This window comes from Sceloporus undulatus, chromosome 9 (assembly GCF_019175285.1).
Source record: "Sceloporus undulatus isolate JIND9_A2432 ecotype Alabama chromosome 9, SceUnd_v1.1, whole genome shotgun sequence".
NCBI classification, from domain to species: domain Eukaryota; kingdom Metazoa; phylum Chordata; class Lepidosauria; order Squamata; family Phrynosomatidae; genus Sceloporus; species Sceloporus undulatus.
The window spans coordinates 15544827-15566130 of NC_056530.1; the positions used below are offsets into that span (position 1 = coordinate 15544827).

General features: G+C 52.9%; 3 protein-coding genes across 4 annotated transcripts; all 3 read right to left on the reverse strand.

The window, feature by feature from the left end:
• Positions 1-5513: 5513 nt before the first annotated feature.
• Positions 5514-13427, reverse strand: RRAGC (Ras related GTP binding C). The gene is made up of 7 exons (XM_042439624.1): positions 12479-13427; positions 12171-12374; positions 11667-11866; positions 10259-10373; positions 8081-8223; positions 6996-7144; positions 5514-6626 (listed from the first exon to the last, which is right to left on the reverse strand). Exons 1-7 carry the CDS (start codon positions 12908-12910, stop codon positions 6475-6477), a joined length of 1395 nt encoding a protein of 464 aa, XP_042295558.1. The 5' UTR covers positions 12911-13427; the 3' UTR covers positions 5514-6474.
• A 208-nt stretch (positions 13428-13635) lies between these two features.
• Positions 13636-14788, reverse strand: LOC121915397 (MYC binding protein). Its single transcript, XM_042439627.1, has 5 exons — positions 14362-14788; positions 14189-14261; positions 14063-14111; positions 13836-13965; positions 13636-13719 (listed from the first exon to the last, which is right to left on the reverse strand). The coding sequence occupies exons 1-5, from the start codon at positions 14374-14376 to the stop codon at positions 13675-13677; spliced, it is 312 nt and encodes a 103-aa protein (XP_042295561.1). The 5' UTR covers positions 14377-14788; the 3' UTR covers positions 13636-13674.
• A 152-nt stretch (positions 14789-14940) lies between these two features.
• On the reverse strand, positions 14941-20988 carry RHBDL2 (rhomboid like 2). Of its 2 annotated transcripts, XM_042439626.1 has the most exons (7): positions 20590-20982; positions 20269-20417; positions 18619-18731; positions 18294-18394; positions 17044-17104; positions 16114-16175; positions 14941-15280 (listed from the first exon to the last, which is right to left on the reverse strand). In XM_042439626.1, exons 1-7 carry the CDS (start codon positions 20812-20814, stop codon positions 15098-15100), a joined length of 894 nt encoding a protein of 297 aa, XP_042295560.1. In that variant the 5' UTR covers positions 20815-20982; the 3' UTR covers positions 14941-15097. The 2 variants fall into 2 exon arrangements, with proteins under 2 accessions (XP_042295560.1, XP_042295559.1); XM_042439625.1 differs by having other exon boundaries at positions 15138-16175; positions 20590-20988.
• Between the last annotated feature and the right edge of the window lie 316 nt (positions 20989-21304).

The following is a 21304-nucleotide window of genomic DNA, read 5'->3' on the forward strand; positions in this document are numbered from 1 at the left end:
AGATAGATAGATAGATAGATAGTGGAGATGGGGCTGCTGCATTTGGGGCGATGTCGGGGAGAATGGACAGTCAAGCGGCTGGGTCAGCCAAGGGCCTCCAGCCATCTCCCCCCCAACTCCGGCCCCTGTCCTCCATTGTCCGGCAAAGGCTGCTGAGCCCTTTCTTGGTCGGACGGAGGCCAGGGAGCCAGGCCGCTTCCTCCCGCGAAGGAGCCCGAGCCGTCGCCACGAAGCGCCGGGACCCGGGAGGCTGCCGCTGCCCTGGCTCTCGGAGGCAGCTGTCAATCTCGGCGCCTCGCGGGAGAAGCGCCTGTCAATCACTGTCACTCGCCATTAGCGGCTGTCACTCGGCGGCCGGCGCTGGGCGGCTCAGCCCTGGAGCTCCGTCGGGCGGTGGATTGGTCTCTCCGGAGGGAAGGAAGGAGGCTCTCTCTCGCTCGCTCGCTCCCTGGGCCCCGGGAGGCAGGCAGGCAGGCGAGGCGGGCGAGTGGCTGGCCCAAGTGGCGACCCGGGAAGGAAAGAGGGGGAGAGGTCGCTGCCTGGAATAAATAGGAAAGGGGGGGGGCAGCGTATTAGGATCACAGAATCCTAAAGTTGGGAGAGACCCCAAGAAGGGCCCTGTCCCCATCCATCCCCTTCTGCCATGCAGGAACTCTCAATCCAAGTATCACTGACAGATGGCCATCCAGCCTCTGTTTAAGGACTTCCCTAACCCTAACCCTATTACTTCTCTGTGTTTCTTTTTAATGCAATCTAAAACAGCATTTGCCTTCTTTGCTGCTGCATCACACTATTGGCTTATGCTTCACTTACAGCAACAGCAAGAACATTTCTATACACCGCCTATCAGTGTACTTAAGCACTCCCTAAGCAGTTTATAGTGTGTAAACTAATTGCCCCCAACTTAGCTGGGGACTCATTTTACTAACTGAGGAAAGGATGGAAGGCTGAGTGGAAGGATGGAAGGCCCCTGGCTGGAACCAAACTCAGAAACTTGCCACGATGTGTTAGTGGCTGCAGCACCAACCTTTAACCACTGGGCTCCTTCTTAGAGCCAACTGTACCATATCCTTTTCTCAACATCCTATAAGGGTGCATTTGAAATTTGTGGCTTAAATATAGAATTTTGCATCCATCTCTATTGAATTGCATTTTATTAATTTCACTTTCCTAATTTATCTAGGTCCCTTTGAATGCTGTTCCTGTCTTCCAATGTGTTTCCTACCCTCCCTAATGGAGATTCCCACCATCTCCTAAACGACTGATCTGATTTTAAACAACAACAACAACAACAATATAAGGTTAGTTTGGAAGGATTAGTTCTTGAGAAACCAATGCTGGCTCCTACTGGTCACTAAATTGTGTCCCATGGTGGCCCATGGTTTCCCTGTATCTTCTGTTTTGCCTCCTTTGAAGAGAAGGGCAGTGTGTGTCTGTGAGACAGAGAGACACAGCCCCTCCAGCCCAGAGCCCCACTGGATCATCAGGGCATTTCCCCCCCCCCCCACTAAGTAGCCCACAGGGATGGAGGGAGGGAGGGATAGATGGAGGGAGGGATGGACGAAGGGAGGGAGGAGGGTAAGAATGGATAGATGGAGGGAGGGATGATTAGATGGATAGAGGGAGGGAGGGAGGGAGGGAGGGAGGGAGGGAGATAGATAGATAGATAGATAGATAGATAGATAGATAGATAGATGGAGGGATAGATGGAGGGATAGATGGAGGGATAGATAAATGGAGAGAGGGAGAGAGGGATTGAGGGAAGGTGGGAGGGAAGGATGGATGGATAGATGGAAAGGGGGATGAATGGAGGGATGGATGGATAGAGGGAGGGAGGGAGGGAGAGAGAGAGATGGAGGGAGGGAGGGACGTGGGGGCGGTGGTGGTGTGGAGTGCTCCATCCGCCTGGCTGCTGCGTGTGTCTGTGTGTCCCCTAGGAAAACCCTCCTTTTCCCCCAGGACCAGAGGGACTCTCCTGGACCATCCTTATGCCCCCCAAGGCTGGGCACCTTGATTTCCCCTCTGCAATAACACAATAATAATGGTGGCCAGCTGTGGTTTGAGCTGCTCCCAGGGGCATCCTCTGGGCGGAAGGGAGGGGCCCATGGGAAAAAGGGGGCTTCCCTGGGCAGAAGGGCTGTGCGTCCCCCTCTGGACCCCCTCCGGCCCCCTTTAGTGGCTGGATCCCCTTCCCAGCCATTTAGAGCCAATAAAAACTGTGGCGGCGGTGGTTTTATCCACTTCATTAAGCTACTAATTTCTTGTAAAAATGTGCATTAATCTTTTCACAGTGTCATGCAGAGTGGTGTATTTCAGGTCCATAACATTGATTAGGTCTTGCCTGAGAATAATTTTCATGGTAGTTTAAAAATGTAAATAAAGTTGCTATCATTTAATTTTCCAATACGGTTATGACAGTATTGATCTTGGAAGGGAAATAATACTGGCACCATTAAAAAGCCAAACCAAGGGATGGTCGCTGAGCGTGGTTCTCCCTTCGGTCCGGCTCACAGCCGCCTGTCGCTCTCCTAGGGACTCTCTTGGGCAGGAAAACAACGAACAGGGCTGATCTTTAAATATAGAAACAATCCACCCCAAAGAGATTTGTGCCTTGGGTGGTATTCAAATGTAATAAATCAGTGAATGCCTCCATGGCTTTTTGCAGAGTGCTGTTTTGAAAGTAATGGCTTGCAGAAAGTGAGTGACTGGCAGCTATATTTAAGATGGTGGGAAGAGGAGAAGCGAGGCTCCCATAGATAAGTAAATATGGCTGCCCCAAATGTCACACATCCATTTGAACCCAAAACCCAGGGCTGGATCTGGGCTCCACCGCAAGAGGAACTGTCCCAAGAGTTTATCAGACAAGGGAATTGGAAATATAATCCAATGGCAATACAAACACAATCCTGGGGTTTAACACTATTGCGTGATAGACAACCACATGCAATTTCGGACCATGGGAAGTCAGTCCGAACGCAATCATGGGATTTGACATTATTGCCTGAGAGGTGATCACACGCAATTTCGGGCAATGGCAAGCTATTTTTTCAGCAACGGGAAGTCAGTTCGAACGCAATTTGAATTCACGTAAATTCGCTGAACTAGTGAATTCAGGTGAATGTGTTCTGGCCCCCCTTTCTTTTCATTCGAAATGAAAAGAAATTCCTCCGGTGTGATAAACTCTCCAGACTCAGAAGGGCCAGAGGAGGCCCCAATGATCTGTTTGTTTCTTTATTGCACTTACATCCCACGCCTTTCTCCCAAAAGGCGGATCTTACAATAGTTTAACCATAGTTTGCAATAGTTACAAAAACAAAACATTGATTACGAAAGTTAAAAGAGAATTAAATGTTAGTATTATTAAAAGCATGGTTAGTACACAAAACATATTTGCAACACAGTTCCATTAAAAGACTAAAAGTGTGAAAATGCAGCCCAGACTCACAGAAAAGCTGGGGCTCCAGCTGGGCTTTTCTGTGGAGCAGCGCCGCCCTCTCGCGGCCGGACGCAGAATTGCAGCAGGGAAGCAGTGTGTTACTATTACTTTTAAATTACTTTTTAAGTTACAGGTCAGTGGCCTCACTCAGTGTCTCTGGAGGAGCAGATCAGGCATTGAGGCTCTGCTCTGAAGTTTAGGCGAGGAGGAGAGTGCTTTGTACCCGGAAAGGCTCCCCAGAAGCCCTCCAGGCGCCACAGTTGAACTGCCACATGATCCCTGCTGCCCACAGGCCACACTTCCACAGGATGCCAGGAGACCAGCGTCAGTGGGCTTCTTGCACTGGAGCCACGTTGAGCCACCTTCAGCAGGACTTGTTCTTCCATTGGTTTGATGACTTTGTTCTGAATAGTACTTCCCTCGCTTTGCCCTGGCCAGACTGTTGTGTTGCTGAAACCGCAACCACACAACTGTGGGGCCAGGGCCAAGGAAGAGCCCCCTGTCCCTCGCAGGCCAAGAGGCAGCCATGCCCCTCCATGCCTGGGCTTCCCCTGGAGAGAAATGCAGGCTGGGCCCCCTCCCAACAAAGGCACCAGAAGTGGCTAGGACACCACTGTCTTCTCCCACGAAATCACGGGCACAGCTCCTTTTGGATGGTTTTCTTAGAACTGCAAAGCAAGCTACTTCTCTCGCTGTCCTCCCACAGAGAAAGGGATGGAGAAAGAAGCCATCAGACTCAAGCAGTGTTTTTGTGTCTGGGACCCAGAAACCAATGGACGGAAACTCCTATTTGCCCTGTAGCAAGCATAGGCAGTGCTGAGGAATGATGGGCACTGCAGTACTACATTCCCTGGAGGGCCACAAATGGCTCATCACTGGCCAAAGAGGATCCAAAAGTGTGTGGGGGGGGAGGCAATGGTATTGGTGCATGGTACACAAAGCAAGGTTTTTTTCTGCATACTACTCCAAAGGTGACTCCCCCACTACAATATTAGGCCCAAATTAAGCCAGCTTTGCTTGTTTTCACTGAGATTGCTCCAAAGTCCTGGACCCTTACAACGTTCCTAGTCTGCTTTCCCACCTTGTCTCTTATTATATTCCTCCAGCAAGTCTGTTCCCCAACCTGAATAGGAAACTTGGCTGCTTGCGGGACCTGCGTCTATGGAAGGCCGTGCTTCCCTTGGGGCTGCCTTTTCTCTTTCAGGGGAGAAGTACAGGCCACCATCCAGCTGAGTGTTTTTGTTTTGGAACAGTGCATTTCCCCACAATGCGTGATGCAACCCACTGCACCCCAGAGCAGCCAGGAGCCAAGGGACTCCCTCTCCTCCCTTCCACCGATCCCAGCCTTCCATGGCCTCAACATAGGATATTGTAGTGGGGGATCTGGAGGAGGGGTCCTGCAAAGGAACAGTTAGCCCCCTTTGCAGCTCAGTGAAGCCTCTACAGAGGAGGCCTCCAAGGGGCACTTTCCCCTTCCCACTTCCCACCCACACAACCTTTGGACATTGGTGCCACATTTTAGGCTGACGTTCACAAGAGCCAAAAGGGCCTGGCCTTAAACACCACACAACTCCTCCACCATCCTGGGGAAAAGAGGAGGTAGCCTCCCATTGAGGCAACTTCAGGAAGAAAATAAGCAACAAGCCTCTGAGTGAGGCAACAGCCCAAGATCATAGCAGCACAGGAGAGGCCTCTTTCCAGGGAGAGTAGAGTGGGGACCAGTCTTCAGCCCCACGGCAAAGGCAGGGGTTTCACTGCCTTGAGGAAAAAAGGGCTCCTCATGTAGGAGAAGGAAAAGGGGCACCGGTCTGATGGGGAAGCCTGCCCCTCATGTGGGACCCCCGCTGCCCCACCACTCTTCAACAACTTATGCTGTCAATAGAAATGTATCAAGATACAATGATTTCTTCTCCTCAGGGGGGCCCTGGTGTGCCCCCCCCCCCACCAGAGAAGAGGCCCTGAAGAGCCTTCCGCCAGAGCAGCCCTCCTTTAGAAAGCCATTGTGGGCTGTGTGCACAAGACCTTCCATGCCCTCCTCCCATTGGGCCCACACCCACACAATGCAGAAAAGAAAAACTTGTTGAGATAAAGACATTTTATTAATGCAGATGAGTGAGATGTGTCTCCCCTGAGGGTCCCCTCTGAAAGACGGCTGGAGCAAGCCTTCCACATAGATCTGCACTGACCGTTGAGGAACTGGACAGAAGAGGGACCCACCACTCCCTGGAAACCAGTGTGTGCTGGAAGTGAGAGGAAGGTTCACATGAGAGGGAGGCAAACGCTTGACCAGAGCAGGGAAGCATCCCTGCCTGCAAAGTGGAACAAAGCCAAGGCCCGGCTGCTGGCCATTGTACAGAAGCCAACCCTTTCTGCAGCCAGATGGGTTTTGAAAATCAAATGCGTACCAAGTCCGCGAAGACATTAGCCATGACTGGACAGAACCAAAAGCCACTTCAAGACCAAGTAGAGAAACTGTTGCCAGCAACTTGTTAAGCGGCTTGTCAACAAGCTTGAGAATCCAACCCAGTTCTGAGCAGCAAGGTCAGAAACAAAGACAATCGGCTCCTTTGCCGAGGCACAAAAAATGGAATTATTTTTCAGGTATTACCATGAAGCCAAGGATCACATGGAATGTTAGCAGTTGTGCTCCACTAAGCTACAAGTTGTGACACTGCTTCTGAACCTCTGTGGGTTCAGCCCCTTCCTTGAAACTGACAAGTGAATAGCAATGTAACGCTGAGCAAGTGTCAGCTCAGCTGCAATAATCCATGCCCTGTTTTATCTAAAGGGGAAAGTCCAAGCAGAGGAGCAGCTTGTACAAGGCTGAGAGAGGGCCGCCAGAGAAGACGGGCCACCATGATGCACCTCCACCCCAAGGTCTTTGCCTTCGCTGCCGCCTGGACTCCTTCAGTGCAGCTCCAGAAAAGCCTCTCCTCTTGCAGGCAGTGCGGAGGGATGCGTCTAGCCAGGTCCATGTGCTGCCCGTCCCCAAGACACGAACACATGGGCACCTGGCTGGCCTGGACCCCAACCCACCCCTAGACTGCATTTCTAGGGGTGCCATTGTGAGTCACTGCTTTCAGACCAGGAATGTTTGCTTGGTGGTTGCAGGATCGGTGGGAGGAAATGCCCACCTCAAAGACTTCGTGGATGGCCTTTCGGAAACAGTGGAAATTGTAATCTATTAAACCTGTGAGGGGCAAAAGGAACAGAGGCTGGTGAAGCGGAAGAGAAGGAAGGGTGCAACCCACTAACCCCTGTAGTGGCCACAAGCTGCTCCGCTGAGCTATGTCACAGATTTGCCCTGATGGGTTCCAAAGGCATTTAGCCAACTAAACAGGCAAGCTCTGTCCCATTCAGAGCGCAGTCAGACTGGCTGCCCTGCTCAGGCAGCACCCAGGGAAGCATGAGGGCAAGGTAAAAGCCATTCTACAGTCAGGCGCCTGAGAGTTAACCCGATCTTCCAAAAGAAAGAAAGAGCTATGTGCTGGATCAGACAGACCCAGACCAGACCACTGGCAGAGGTCTGTTTTGGAAGGTCAGGGAATCTTTTCCTCACCTTTGCGTTCAAAGCTTTCTTCTCTAAGGATACACACCAAGGCCAGGAACTTTGTAACTTCTTTTAAATACAGAACAGTTGTGTTGTTGAGTTTGATAATTGCCATAGACTCTTTGTCATAAGCACTTCCGCTGCCATCTTCCTTCAGCCTGCAGTCATGGGAAAGAGAAGCGCAATTGCTCAGCTGGCACATGAAGACAGTATTTTAGCAGTAAATGAAATGAGAATGAGGTGTTAAGCTACAGAAAGAGATGGAAATTTCTTTGGGGCTCAAGGGATTTACTGAGTCAAAAGCTAGCTAAATTACTACTACACAAAGTTTGATTTTAAATGTTGTAAATGTCCTTGGGTCACTTGGAAGGGTATACATTAAATTAATCAATCCGTCAGTAAAGCAATAAATAATATATATGTTTAGAAAGATTCAAATCAACCATCTTGAATTTTAAAGGTGGGTGTTCCCATTCCATCCCGTCAGGATAAAGATTCACTCCACATTCCAACCTTTTCTGCCAGTACAAATATTTGCTAACAGAATCAGTCACAGCAGGCGCAAGAACAGATAAGGAAAGAAAGAGGATTAAAAATGAGTTCATGGCACGAATGTGACAACGTCCTTCTTCGTAATTGCAATTTCGCACCAAAGCAAACCCTGGGACCTTTGGCTACCTCCGGGAGGAAGACAGTTGTGACCAAAGTCAGCCGGCATTCCACCCTGAGCAACCCAACTGATCTCACCTGAATCTGGAAGCTTAAGCCAGGCCTGGCCTAGCAGTCCTCAGGTGGGAACTCCATGCAGGGCTGGGTAAAGGTCCCTGTCTAAAAGGAAGTCTGCAGGACAGAGCTGATAACACCTGACTCTTCAGGAGATATTGTATTCAGCAGCCAGTCTCAAAGGCACAGCCAGCTTCTGGGGTACAGTGCAAAATCACAGGGGTCCCTTGAAGCAAGCAATATGTGCCAACTCACTCACTGGAGTTCAGGGTGGTCCACAAAGAGAATGTGCAATTCCCAGCAGTATGTCAGGCTATTCTAAAGCTTTCCTGAAGGTCTGAATGGCCACAGACGCACCACATAAAACTTACCCATAGATACAGGAAACATCAATGACCACGTCTATCATGTCGCAACAGAGTTCGTAAGACTGCATGTCCACAGGCGAACTATCAGTGGCAATATAGATCTTGCTAACCACATCAAAGAGAAAGGCTTTCTCAATCCCTGAATTCTTTGAAGAATGAAAACACAGATTTAGAATTGTTAAGTGTCAACTGGCTTAAAACACTCAGGATCAACAGGCAAATGGAAGAGGGCTGAATGTAACTCTCTGAAAGAAGAGCACACAAGGCTGCTTCATTCTGGCCCCCTCCACATGCCCCACAAGATGCTGCTGGGCCCACCCTGTTCCCAAGTGGATGGTGTCCAGTGCCACTCGCGCATGAAGGGAGCACTGTGGCAGCTCCCCAACTGTCAAGCATGTTACACTGAAGAAAACCCAGCCTCTGCTCCAGAGTTTGTCAGTAATTTACTGAAGAGAAGAGGAATTCCAAAGGGTTATTTCAATGTTTAAGTAGTGAGAAAGAGCTACGTTTTCTGCAGTCCAAGGAGTCTGCTGATAAGAGGCTCCGGTATTCCTCAAAGGCCAGATATTCCTCTCGGGACAGAATGAAGTTGACTGGTCACGGATGTTTTCTTTTGTCGTGTCTTATAATGTAAACACCAAAAAGACCAGGCTATGGATGGGCTTCTTTTGCTACACTAAAGACCTCAAGATTTAGATCCATCAGCTTCTGAGCCATCAGAAACGGGCACATTGTGCCTTCCCAATCTCAGTGAAGCCATGGCCCCAGAGACCCAGAAATGGAGGGTGGGTCAGTGAGGAGTGTTGGAAGCGTTAGCTGTTTCTTCCCCTGTTCTCTTTGTTTTGTCCACTAGGGATAAATTGGGTTAAACAGAGAGGAGTTTGACCTTCCCTTTCCTGCCTTCTTGCTTGTTTCCTCTATCTGCTACCTATCCCAAAGGATTATGGGCAGATTGCATAATATGCTCAGACAGGGTTACTCAGATCACCACCCTTTCTGCTACCAAAGGGTCTAACCTGGGGCTGATTACTTCCCTTTCTAAAGTTTCTAACCTCTGCCACGTGTGCTCTCACTCTCTCTTCATGGAAGGCACGCTACAACACATCTGCCTATTATCTTTACTGTCCTAGAATAGTTCAGTAAGGATCAGGCTGATCTAACTAAAGGGGGAATTTCTTTAATAAATATTCTTGCTTTTGAGAAGCCTAAAACCTACTTTCACCCCCACTTGGTCCTTATAACCTCATCCTTCCAGGTGGGCATTTCTGCTGTCATTCAACACACTGAACAGGGAAGGAAGCCCTGGGTCTCAGCACACTCACCATCTTCCAACTATACTGCTGTCAAAATTATGCACCACCTAAAGACTATAGAGCAAAATGGAAATCCAAATTTATGGAGGAATTAAATTTATGTATAGGTGGTTCCCTTAATATACACATAAAACTTCAAGTGTGTCAATCTCATAGTCTTTGAACTACAACTCTCAAAGGCTCTCCTTAGATTATTATGAACACCTAGTTAACTAAAATATCTTATATCACGTTTTAAAGTGTTACCTACTCAGCCCACACTTTCGATGTTTTCCTAACATTAGAATGCAAATAGGGCACTCAATTTCCACCTATGTTTATGATTTCAGCTTTAATGCTACAACATGAAGCAGCCTAACTGGTTTAAACACCACCCCAAGGGTCCAAGTACAGCATAGGCATAAGACCGGACTTCTACGCCTGCAGCCCCTATTCCTCTGTCTGTGGCAAGAGCCATGGGCTGCCTGTGTCCAGCAGGGGCTTCCAAGGGGCAGCAGTCTGTCTTTCAGTGCTGCACTGTGTAACTTATTTTACTAGGTGCTTCTACTTTAATCCACCCACTTTTAGCTGAAAGACGTGAAATGGAAAAGTAAGGCATCTTTGGGGAAATGCTGGCTGACAAGCTGGGCAGGCTGTTTCACAAATACTAGCTGCTGCTACTATGTTAGGGGAGAATGCCATAGGCCTGATACAGACAGGATAAAATAAAGCTGCTTCGAGTCTCTTTGGAGGTATGGTGGTAAATAAGATGCTTAAAGTACACCCAACAATGTCATCTCTACAGTCTTCAACATTAAGGTTTCTAAGTTCCCATTAAACTGACACAGAAACAACAGAAAACCCAACCGAATAACAAAAGGTTACTTACTGATATGAAGATATTTAGCAGGTTCTCTAAAGTTGGTAACTGTGGAATAAGCTTCTGCACCACCTTACTGAAGGCTTCAAATATTGAATGGTCGTAGATGCTGGTCAAATAAAAACTATAAAGTAGAAACCTACAGTTAAACACTTGAATAGGACCACCTTTCAATTGCTGCTTTGGCCGGAATGGAAAGCAACTGCACTGGAATCAATGCAATGATGGACAACCCCCCAAATTCAATAGCTTTGGAATATATTTCACAGTAACTTATTCTACTAATCTTATATTGTTTTTTGATCCCTGTCAGTCCTCTAGAGCGGCCAGGAACACTGCTGCACCCACAACTGTACAAACCAAGCATTTTCCTGAAAGGTGTCCAGGCAACATGGGCACAAATGAAACCAGCCTTTGTAAATCCTGCCAAGATGTCTACAATATCACAAACAGCTTTGGGCATGGCCTCACTGATGGTGCAATTCTCACAGTCAGGACTTCCTGTCCCTCACTGCCCTTTCTCCTCTTGTGTATTTTCCACTTTTGTATATGTACTGATGTATAGAAGCAAGTCAGGATAAGTCTGGGCCAAAACCAAGTACTCTTCAAGTAGCAAAAAAGTCTTGCTAGTATTTGGATATTTGGATTTTTATGTAAGTCAGAGGCTACAGGAAAAAAAGGTTTTAGGTTAGTATCATTTGTGGCTTTTGTTAATGGCTTACACCCAGGTTGGGGCGCAGTCGCTGCAACTGACAGAACCGGTGCACAACTCTTCCTCTTCACAAACCTGCCAGAACACCTCCCCACCGCACCCTCCACCCGGCAGCTTCCTTTTAGAGCCCACCCCTGAGCCTGGCAGCAAAAGCACCATATGAACCATAGTCCACCCACCCTTAGGGGCTGCTGGGACACGTTCTGGCAGAAGCTGCTGGGTCAAAACACTGCAAAGGGAGCTCCTGAAGCCTGCCTGCCATTTCCGTCTGGGAAATGTAGCCCATCAGACGTGGCAGATAGAGCGGGAACAAGTGGGTGGAGGATGTCCACTGGGAATGGGGACAATCCTTGTTCATGACCTATTTGCCCCCGAATGAGCAATGCTTCTCCCAGTCTCCATTGACCGACACAATTCCTTGCTCTCCAGAAACTCTGATGGGCTCGTTTCTGCGCCAATGTCACAGTGGCACACAACTCTCCAAGGGAAGGTGGCTGTAAGGAGGAAAGGTTTCCCTTCCGAAACACTGTGCAGAAATGACACATAGACTTCAGTTACGTTTGTTGTTTCTTTACATTACACAATCGTTTGAAATAGAGCTCCATTCAGAATGAGCAGCTGGCCTCCCAACACTTGAAGTGCTTCTGCTCAGACCTGCTTTGCCCAAAACAGCCCTCTGGCAAGAGGCTGCGACACAGAACTCACCTGAGATGAAGCCTCTCCAGGCCGGCGTCGCCAAGATCGTCGTTGGCCCGCTGGTGAATATCTCTCTGCGTTTCAATCTTGTGGTCGTCCGACAAGCCGTCCACTTTGTGAATGAAAACCTCAAAGTTCATTTCCGGGTTAATCTTGTAAGCTTTTGAGACCGTAATGTGGAGCCGGGTTAAAGCTTCCATGTAGTCGTCCTGCGAAGGGGATTCAAAAGAGAACCCTCAGTCGGGAAACAGATCGCTAGACCGCAATGCTAATAGAGAACGGACAAGCAGAAAGCAGCGTTACGATTTGCAGTTGTGTCCATAGGAAGCAAGGGTGCCCTAAGGAACTGGCCAGCCAGGCCCAGGACGGCCATAGGCAGCTTCTAAGGGCCCCTCTGACCAGACGCTTTCCTCAATGTGGCCCAGCACCTTCTGAGGACGGCCAGCCAAGGCCCTCACCTGCCCCCCAGGGCCCTTCCTGCCCCTGCCCTCCCTCCGGGGCCCTGGGGCCGACCTGGGCGTCGATGACGTAGATGAGGGCCCCGGTTCCCCGGAAGATCATCTCGTAGTCAAAGGTGGGGTCGAAGAAGTCCATCTGCCCCGGGAAGTCCCAGATCTGGAAGTTGACAAAGGAGCTGTTGGAGACGTCGTCCTTGTAGATCTTGTTGGTGCTCTCCAGGAAGAGGGTCTCGTTGGGAGACATCTTGTGGAAGACCACCTGAAGAGAAGGAGGAGAAGGAGGAGGAGAGGGACGTCAGGAGGAGCAGCCCTTCCTTCCTTCCGCCCAAGAACAGCAGAGCCCTTCCCCGGCACCAGGCGCACCTTCTGGATGGAGGACTTGCCGCTGCGCCGGAGCCCCATCAGCAGAATCCGGGGCTGCTTCGAGGAATCCCCGCCGCCGCCGACGCCCCCAGAGCCAGAGCCCAGAGCCAGGCCGCCTCCGCAGGGAGCCCCCAGGACGACGCCCCCGACGCCCAGCTCGATCTCCCCGGCCACGCCGCCCCCGACGCCCGCCTCCTCCTCCTCCTCGTCCTCTTCCTCCTCCTCTCGGCCCTCGCCTCCTCCGCCCCGCGCCCCCCGGCCCTGCTCCTCCTCCTCCTCTGCTCCGTAGCCAAAGTCCTTCGGGAAAGACTCCGCCGCCGGAGGGAGGCCGCCGCTGCCTCCGCCTGGCAAGGCCAAGCCCGCCCCGGCCTCCTCCTCCGCTGCCACCGCCGCTGCTACTCCCGCCGCCGTCCCGAACTGGAGGGCGGCCATGGCCAGCCAAGAGGGAGGGAGGCAGGCAGACAGGGAGCAAGGAAAGGAGGAGCCCACACAAGCCCCGCCTTTCAGGACGCAAGCGAGCGCTTATTGGCCGAGGCTAGCAGCAATCAGGTCCCTCCTTAACACGTGACCGGAAAGGCGGGCCTTCGGGAGCCTCTCCGCTCGCCCCGCCGCCGAGGACTTCCGGGTTATTCCCTCTCATTGGACGCGGTCAAGGGGCGGGGCTTCCGCTCTCGGGGAGGGGCGGGGCTGGCAGCCGCGGGAGCTGCTTCCGGAAGGCAGCTTCTCGTCTCCGGTCTCAGCGAAGGGGCGCCGCCGTTCTTCCGGCCGCTTTCCCAGAAGGACTCGTCTTTCCTTCGGCCAAATCGCCCGCGATCCCGTTCTTCTCCCGGGAAGTCAGCCAGGGGCAGAAAACGCGGCACGAAGAGGCTCCGCGGCCCCTGATGCTCAGGGCATCCCAACCTCAGTCCCGGGATCATAGGCTGCAGCCACTTCAGATGCCCTCAGACGGAGGGAGCCCCGGCCCAGGGAGGCCCTTCCCACCCGGAGGAGGAGGAGACCCCGCCTGCCAAGGAGTCCCTTCTCGGAACCCCCCTCCGCCCGCCCCTCCTGAGAAGCCGCTCCCGTCAGGCGACCCTTCTGCGGGGCTTTAGGCAGGAGGCCTAATGGCTGGAGAGCTTTATCCCGCCCCCGGAAGAACGACCAACGCTGCTCAGGGCTGCTTCAACACGTTTATTCCACGTGACAAGACAAGGCCTCTACTCCCCCCGCTTCTCTTCCTGAGGCGGCTCATACTGGGCGAGCTGTGGAGAGAAAAGCCCCAGACCAGTCAGGGAGGCCGTCCCCGGGGTCCCGCGCCGCCCAGCCTGGCTCCAGAGCCACCCTCCGCGGCCAGAGGGGCCCCTTCCCGGACGCCCACCTTGGCCTTGAGCTTCTTGTTCTCCTCCAGGACGGCCTCGTACTTCTCCTTCAGCTCCGCCACCTCCAGCCGAAGGGCCTCCACCTCCGGGTTCTCAGGCGCAGCCGCTCCCAGGTGGTGCTTCAGGAAGCTGGGGGCCGGCGGTCAAGGAGGCCTTTCTTTCGGGGGGACCCTCCCTTCCCCACCTCCCGTCCCCTCCTTCCCCCAAGGACCCCCGCGAAGGATACTCCAGGGCGCAGTTGGGCTTCTCGGGCTCCTCGTAGAGGGCTACCAGCACTGCGGAGGGGAGAGAGAGAGAGAGAGTCAGCCCAGGCAGGGAAGCGCAGCGCCCCAGGCCCTCCTCCTCCTCCTACCTTTGGTGAGGCTGTCCATCACGCCCGACTTCTCCAAGTAGCGCCGGAACTGCTCCCGCTTCGAGTCGGCGGCCTGGGAGAGGAAGGGAGGGCAGGCGGACGGTTGGCGGAGGGAGGCAGGGAGGGCCGGGGTCCCCTGCGCCCCGTCCCTTCCCTCTCTTCCTTCCGCTTACCTTGTAGTTCGCCATCTGGGCCGCCGTGTTCGCCTAGCCCCGGAAGCGGGAGTGCGCCTGCGCGGAGCGGCTTTTGAGGGCGCAGTCGCGTCGCCCGTCGCTATGGAGACGCAACTATGGAGCCCGCCCACTCCGGCAGTCTTGGCCACGCCTCCCGCATTTCATTGGCTGCTGTGAACGTCGCGTCCGCAGGTCACGTGTTCCCCATGCCCTCGCGAGCAAGGGCGTGGCCTGCCAGACCCTCTCTCCTTAGAGGCCTCGCCCCTTCACCTTCGGAGGCCCGGAAGTGCGGGCGACGATGGCGGCTCCCGTCATGCTTTGTTTGACAACGTCCCTCCCCTTCCGGCTTTTGGAAGGGCTGCGCAAATGGGGCAGGAGGAGCGGGGAGACAAGGCCCTTCCTTCCTTCCCTCCCGGAAGCCCCCCATGGCCAGCCCCAGAGGGAAGAGAGCGGTGCTCCGGCTCCCCGTTTGTGGGCAGGGCAGGCTGATCCCCGCCGAAGGGGTCTTGTGGAACCCAACCCAGCTCCCCGGAGGGAAACGGCCGCAATACACGCCTCAAGGAGAACAGCAGCAGCAGCTGAAATGCAACTTCCTTTAATATCAAAGTAGAAAAGGCAGGGATACAATGAGGAGGGAGCAAGGGTCCAAAGAGGGGCAGGGGCAGGGCCTGCAGCCTCAATACGCTTCTCCCTGTCTTCCTTTAGGGCTCTTGGTGTTAAGGGAAGGGGGCCAGTCCTACTGGTTTGCTGGTGAGAAAAACACGTTGAAGAGGACCGCAAACACCACAAAGAGCAAATAGCCAATTACACAGACCCAGAATCTGGGGTCCTTGACAAAGTTCTTATCAAAGGAGCTGAAAATGACATAACCTACTGACATCCCGGCAAGTCCGCCAGCTATGTGAGCCACAAAGGAAACCTTGGGAGAGAAAACAAACACACACAAACACACAGGTGCGCTTAGTGGCGGCGAGACTTTGGGGCACGGAGGGTCACTTGGCCACAGACGGCCGCGGAAGCTGGGAAGGAAGAGCCCAGGCGGCAGAAGGGCAGGACTTACCCACAAGAGCGTCGTGCGGGAAGGAGGGACGGCTGAGGAGAGAGGAGCCACGGCAGCAAAGGCCTCGCAGAGGGAGAGGAGGCACTCGCTCACAGAGGGCCCCCAGAGGCATGTTCAGCAAGGCTTGGGCCATCCTTTTGGTCCCCCACCTCCTGTCTCTAGCCCCAATTGCTTTGAGGAGAACCCCAAAGAGACCCCAGAGGGGTCATGCCTCCCTTCGCTGAAAGAGGAAAAGGATTGTGTCTAAGCTCTGCCTTTTGTCTCTTTTACACCTGTGATGATGCCAAGAGGACACAGCAATCCCATTTGCAGACAGGTGACTCAGCTGAGGACTCACCCGGCTCCCTGGGACAGGTCTGGCAATCTCCTTCCAGGCAGGGCCATTGCAAGCTGGAGCTGTGGGCCTTCCCTGCCACCCTTCCTACAGGGAGCCCCTCACAGCCTCACTGGGGAAGGAAAGAGGACCACCAGCACAGCCTCTGCTTCATGCCAACCTCACCAGAGAAAGAGAGTGTTAGTGGCTGCAAATACAACAAAAGAAAGAGAAGCAGTATCCAGATATCTGAGCAAGGAGGAGTAACCGCTGGAAGTCTGGATAGAAAGGGGGAGAAGGGCATCCCGTTATATTCAGCAGAATTGGCAAGAGAATGATGCAGACATCTGTAATTTGGTCCCAAGAGGCATGCTTTTACCTTCAGCCCATCCACATCTGAGAGAAATCTTCTGTACAAAGCAAATCCTACATCCGTTCCAACTGGGAAATCAAGACAATTAGTTAGAAGCAGAAAGGCCCCAAACATTTCTGATCCCCCTCCTCCTGCCCAACAGGTGTGGGGATCCCTCACTATGCCATCTGGAAAGCAGGGCTGGTCCTGGGATGCCCTTGGAGGGAAGAGGACCACTAGAAAGAAAAGCTCCCAGGGTGTCATGGCTGCCCATCAGAAGTGGCAAGAAAGGCTAGGCATCCTATCACCAGCATGCAGGGACTCAGTCAGATTCCACGTTTTGAGGAGATGAAAGATTTAGGCTAACTCTAACCCCAAAGAGCCCCCTTCCCAAAAAACACCACCGTAACGAAAAATCAGCAGCATCTGTAAGCAGCTGATGTCTTTGTTAAAGAAACAACTTGCTGCTAATGAAGAATATAGAGCAGGAGGGGGCTTTGCTCTTCCCTACCCATTACTGTCACCCCATTATGAGGCTGAAAACATGTACTGTGCTAGCAAGCCACCATTCTGGAATGAAGAAAGAGCACAAACTCCCCCTGCCCCACTATCCACAGCAACAGCTCATATGCCCAGAATCCCCACCCTACAAAAGCACTTTAAAAAATGGCATCCATTATGTGTGTGTGTATACACACCATGCACAGCTTGCCCCAAGAGGATATCCCAGAGCACAGCCTGACCCTTCTTCCACATTGAGACAGAACTTGGCCCATTCCCAGGACTGTCCAGTGCCATCGTCGCCCCGGCCCTCTTTGACAATGGCAAAGGAAGTGAAATAAAACAGCAATGTCGCTTCACGGACCGAAGTGAGATGGAAAAAGGAGGAAGCAAAAATTTCTCAGCTTAACACAGAGGCTTTTCTAAGGGTTGAGAAGAGGTAACTGAGACAGTTACCTATTAGGAAGATGAAGAGCAACCTGGCAACTCCAAACAGTGGGATCATTTCTCTGAAGTTCTGTAAAAAAGAGGAAAATGGACAAACTCCAAAATAATCCCATAGTAAGCAATGGAATTAACACATGTGAGCCACGAACCTACATGTGCCTGGCTGAGTGCAGTGTGCTGCTGGTCCCTCTCTCTCCTCAGCCCCATCCTGTGCACATCCAGAAACCGCCAGTGGCCAGAGAGGGCAAAGGGGTCTCCACACAACAGGGGACAGACTCCTACAGCCAGACACACGCAGACGACTGCATCCTCCCAGATAAATGAGCCCTGCAGCCTGGAAGGCTGAGGCTGCCTCTGTGCTTTTGGTGCCGCTGGACTCTTCCCAAGCATGCTTTGGGGCTCTCCTGGGGCTTAGTTGGTCTGTGTGTGTGTATATATAAGTCATGTTCCAGCAGTGACAGAATCATTGCATAGATGGGGGCATTACTGTGCAAGAAGTTAATGAACATTGTCATCTGTTCTCCTGCCTACCTCACCAGCAATCGCTGAGTTTAGTTCTGTCACCTGGACTTCAAACTGGATTTCAAATAGCTTTTGAATATTTCTTGGACTGAATCTCCCAATATCCACAGGGCCAGAAGGAAGAGAGCTGTATGAAAACCCTTCCACACCATCCAAACTGAGGACAACAACCATAACATCTTGACCATCATTTTTTTATTTCTTTCTCCTGTATAATTTTCCAAGCCCTGCAAGACTTAGGGAGCTGGGCATATTTAGCCTGGGAGAGAAGGTTAAGGGGTGACATGATAGCCATATTTAAATATATGATGTCATGTTAAGGATAGAGCCAGCTTATTTTCTGTTGCTCTAGAGACTAGGACCTGGAGCAATGGGTTCAAGCTACAGGAAAAGAGAGAGCTTCCTGATGGTAAGAGATGTTCAACAGTGGAATAGGCTGCCTGGGGGAATGGTAGAGTCTCCTTCTTTGGGGATTTGTAAACAGAGGCTGGATGGCCATCTGTCACAGCGAGTGCTTTGATTCTTAGTTTCTGCATGGCAGAATGAGAGTGGACTGGATGGCTGGGGGGGGGTCTCTTGTGATTCTATGACTATGTGTATGTGCATTCAAATAACGTGTCAGTTTATAGCAACCCCATGAATTTCATAGGGTTTTCAACTGACTTAGAAATAATTTGAGGGAGATTCCATCCCAAAGCTCTCTAAAGCAGAAGGTGGTTTCCAAGCCCCTTCCTTACCACCAGAACATTCATGAAGTACCCTCCAATCAGAGCATAGACGCCTCCTGACGCTCCAACCAGGCCCAGGAGCGGATCACAGACTGAGCTCGCCAAGGACCCTGGAAAAGGAGGAGAGAAGAAGGCAGGGACGGTATTTCCTTGAGGAAGGGAAATCCAGATCCTGAGCCCCCCACCCCCAGGCACTCCAGAATGGCAGCCCTAAGAGAAAGACTCTCCAGACTCCCAAGGGCAGAACACATTGCTATGTTGGACCTCAGCGCACGCTTGTGCTTGCTCTCTCTGTCTCTCATGCACACACACAGAATCAATCTCGCTCGCTCACCTCCAAGCACACCTGCGAGGTAGACCAGTCCGACACGATGCCCTTTGTGAACCAGTTCTAGGGGGATCCCCAAGACAAGCTGCAGCACCAGGTTTCCCAAGATATGCTCAATGCTGCAAAGGGAGAGTGTACAGAGATGGTTGGCAAACATTTTAGTCTTTAAGAGGCTCAAATACATTCAGCATGCAATCCCAAAAGCTTATTTTTCTGCCTCCATGCATCAGCTCATCCAGGAAAGGCAGCTAAATAAAAGGAAACCTGCAATACCGCCTCACAAGCAACTTCATTGGTACATAGTTTTGTTGTGGGTTTTTCGGACTATGTGGCCATGTTCTAGCAGAGTTTCTTTCTGACGTTTCGCCAGCATCTGGTTGGCATCCCTAGGCCTCACAAAATAGGAGAGTCTTCTGAGAGAGGAAAAGAGAGAGCGCCTTATGGAAGGAGAAGGCAGGTGGCACTGCCAGGACCGCCTTCAGCTAATTTACAAGGAGAATCCTTTCATTTATCAGTTAAGCCCAGATCGCTCTGTGAGCTGCACTGGCCCTTGAAGGAGGGGCTCCTTTCGCTGCCAGATTTCAAATGGAGGGATCTGCTTGCTAAGAAAAGCTGTGGATTCAGTTTGCGGTCAGGAGAGGCCAACCCTTTCCATCTGAACTACTGCTTGGAAAAAGAAATTGCAGCTCAGGCAAATGACAGGTTCCGTTTTTAAATGCAGTTTAAAATATTATTGCAAGCGCCAGGGCTGTTTCTGTGAGTCCCAGGACTGCCTCCCTCAGCAGGAAGCAGAAACTAAACGTAAAACATGGAAATGCCGGTTCTATTTCCCCCCCCCACTTCTCCCCCAGAAAAAGAGAATTGTTCCAGAAAAGGAGGTTGGGGGGGGTCCCATGGGAGAAGCCTGTGCCCTGAGTGGGCCTGCCTGCCTGCCTGCCTCCCTCTCTCCTTCCTTGCCTGCCTCCCTCCTTGCCTCCCTCTCTCCTTCTCTCCTTCCTTGCCTGCCTGCCTGCCTCCTTGCCTCCCTCTCCCCCTCCTTGCCTGCCTGCCTCCCTCCTTGCCTCCCTCTCCCCCTCCTTGCCTGCCTGCCTCCCTCCTTGCCTCCTTCTCTCCTCCCTGCCTGCCTCCTCCTTGCCTCCTTCTCTCCTTCCTTGCCTGCTCCTGCCCTCCTCCTCCTTGCCTCCCCCGTTCTCCCCCTCCTTGCCTGCCTGCCTCCCTCCTTCCTCCTTCTTTGCCTGCCTGCCTCCCTCCTTGCCTCCTCTCTCTTCCTTGCCTGCCTGCCTCCCTCCTTGCCTCCCTCTCCCCCTCCTGCCTGCCTGCCTCCCTCCTTGCCTCCTTCTTCGCTTCCTTGCTCCTGCCTCCTCCTTGCCTCCTTCTCTCCTTCCTTGCCTGCCTGCGCCCCCTCCTTGCCTCCTCTCCCCCTCCTTGGCCTGCCTGCCTCCCTCCTTGCCCTCCTTCTCTTGCCTGCCTGCCCTCCCTCCTTGCTCCTTCTCTCCTTCCTGCCTGCTGCCTCCCTCCTTGGCCTGCTCTCTCTCTCCCTCCCTTGCTCCTTTCTCTCCTTCCTTGCCTGCCTGCCTCTCTTCCTCCTTGTCTGCCTGCCTCCTTCTCTCCTTCCTTGCCTCCCTCTCTCTCTCCCTCCCTGCCTCCTTGACGGACCCGGCGTGGAGCAGCATGTAGGAGCAGAAGCGCCAGGCCTGGCTCCGCTTGTCCGGACGGTAGATGAGGGGGCTCTCCCAGACGCCGCTCTCCAGGGTCACCCACTGCTGCTGGGGCTTCCAGACCGCGTAGTAGATGAAGACGGACAGCTGCAACGGAGGAAGAGGAAGAGGGCTTCGGTCGGAGGGGCCCAGGACACCCTCCCCTCCGGGAGCAGAATGGGGGCCTTTAGGCGGAAGAGCCTTCCCTGTCCTTCTCCGATCAGACCGGGAGAGACCTGGAGGCCGGGGCCATCGCCCGCCCGCCCACCGACAGACCGACCTCGGCGACGCTGGCGGCCAGGATGAAGAGCGGCGGCGGGAGGCAGCTGGCCCGGGAGAGGTAGGAGGCCCGCGCCGAGGCCTCAGGCAGCATCCACCGCGACACCGACTCCAGCAGACTCTGCCGCCCCGGGAAGCCAACCCTCCTCCTCCTCCGGGGCCCCGCGGCCTCGCCTTCCTCCTCCGCTTCCTCCTCCTCCGGGACCCTCCTCCGGTCCATCTCCATCGCCGCTGCTGCGGGAAAAGGCAGGGGCGCCCGGTCACTCCGTGCCTCCGACCCAACGACCGCCCTGCGAAGCTCTAGCCATCTGCGCTGGGAGGGCCGGGCAATCTAAGAATGAATTCCTAGAACGTATCCCTCTGACGCTTTAGGCTTCCGCCAATCAGCAGCAGGCCCTCTGAGATGACCTCCTAGACAGATCGTCGCCATGGAGACGCTCTAGCCGACCGCGACTCTGTGGTCAGCCTTCAGACAATCCTAAAACATCGCCAGGCGACGCTCTATCCGTCCGAGACTCTGTGGTAGACCTTCGGAGACAAACTCCAAGAACGTCGCTCTACCCACCCGCGACTCTGTGGTCAGCCCGAACTCCTAGAACGTAGCTAGGCGACGCTTTAGCCATCCGCTCTCGGAGGGCTCGGCTAAGGTGGCTTTCCTAGCCCGTCTCCACGGCGACGCTCTAGCCTTTCCCCAATTGGTAGCAGGCCCTCTGAGA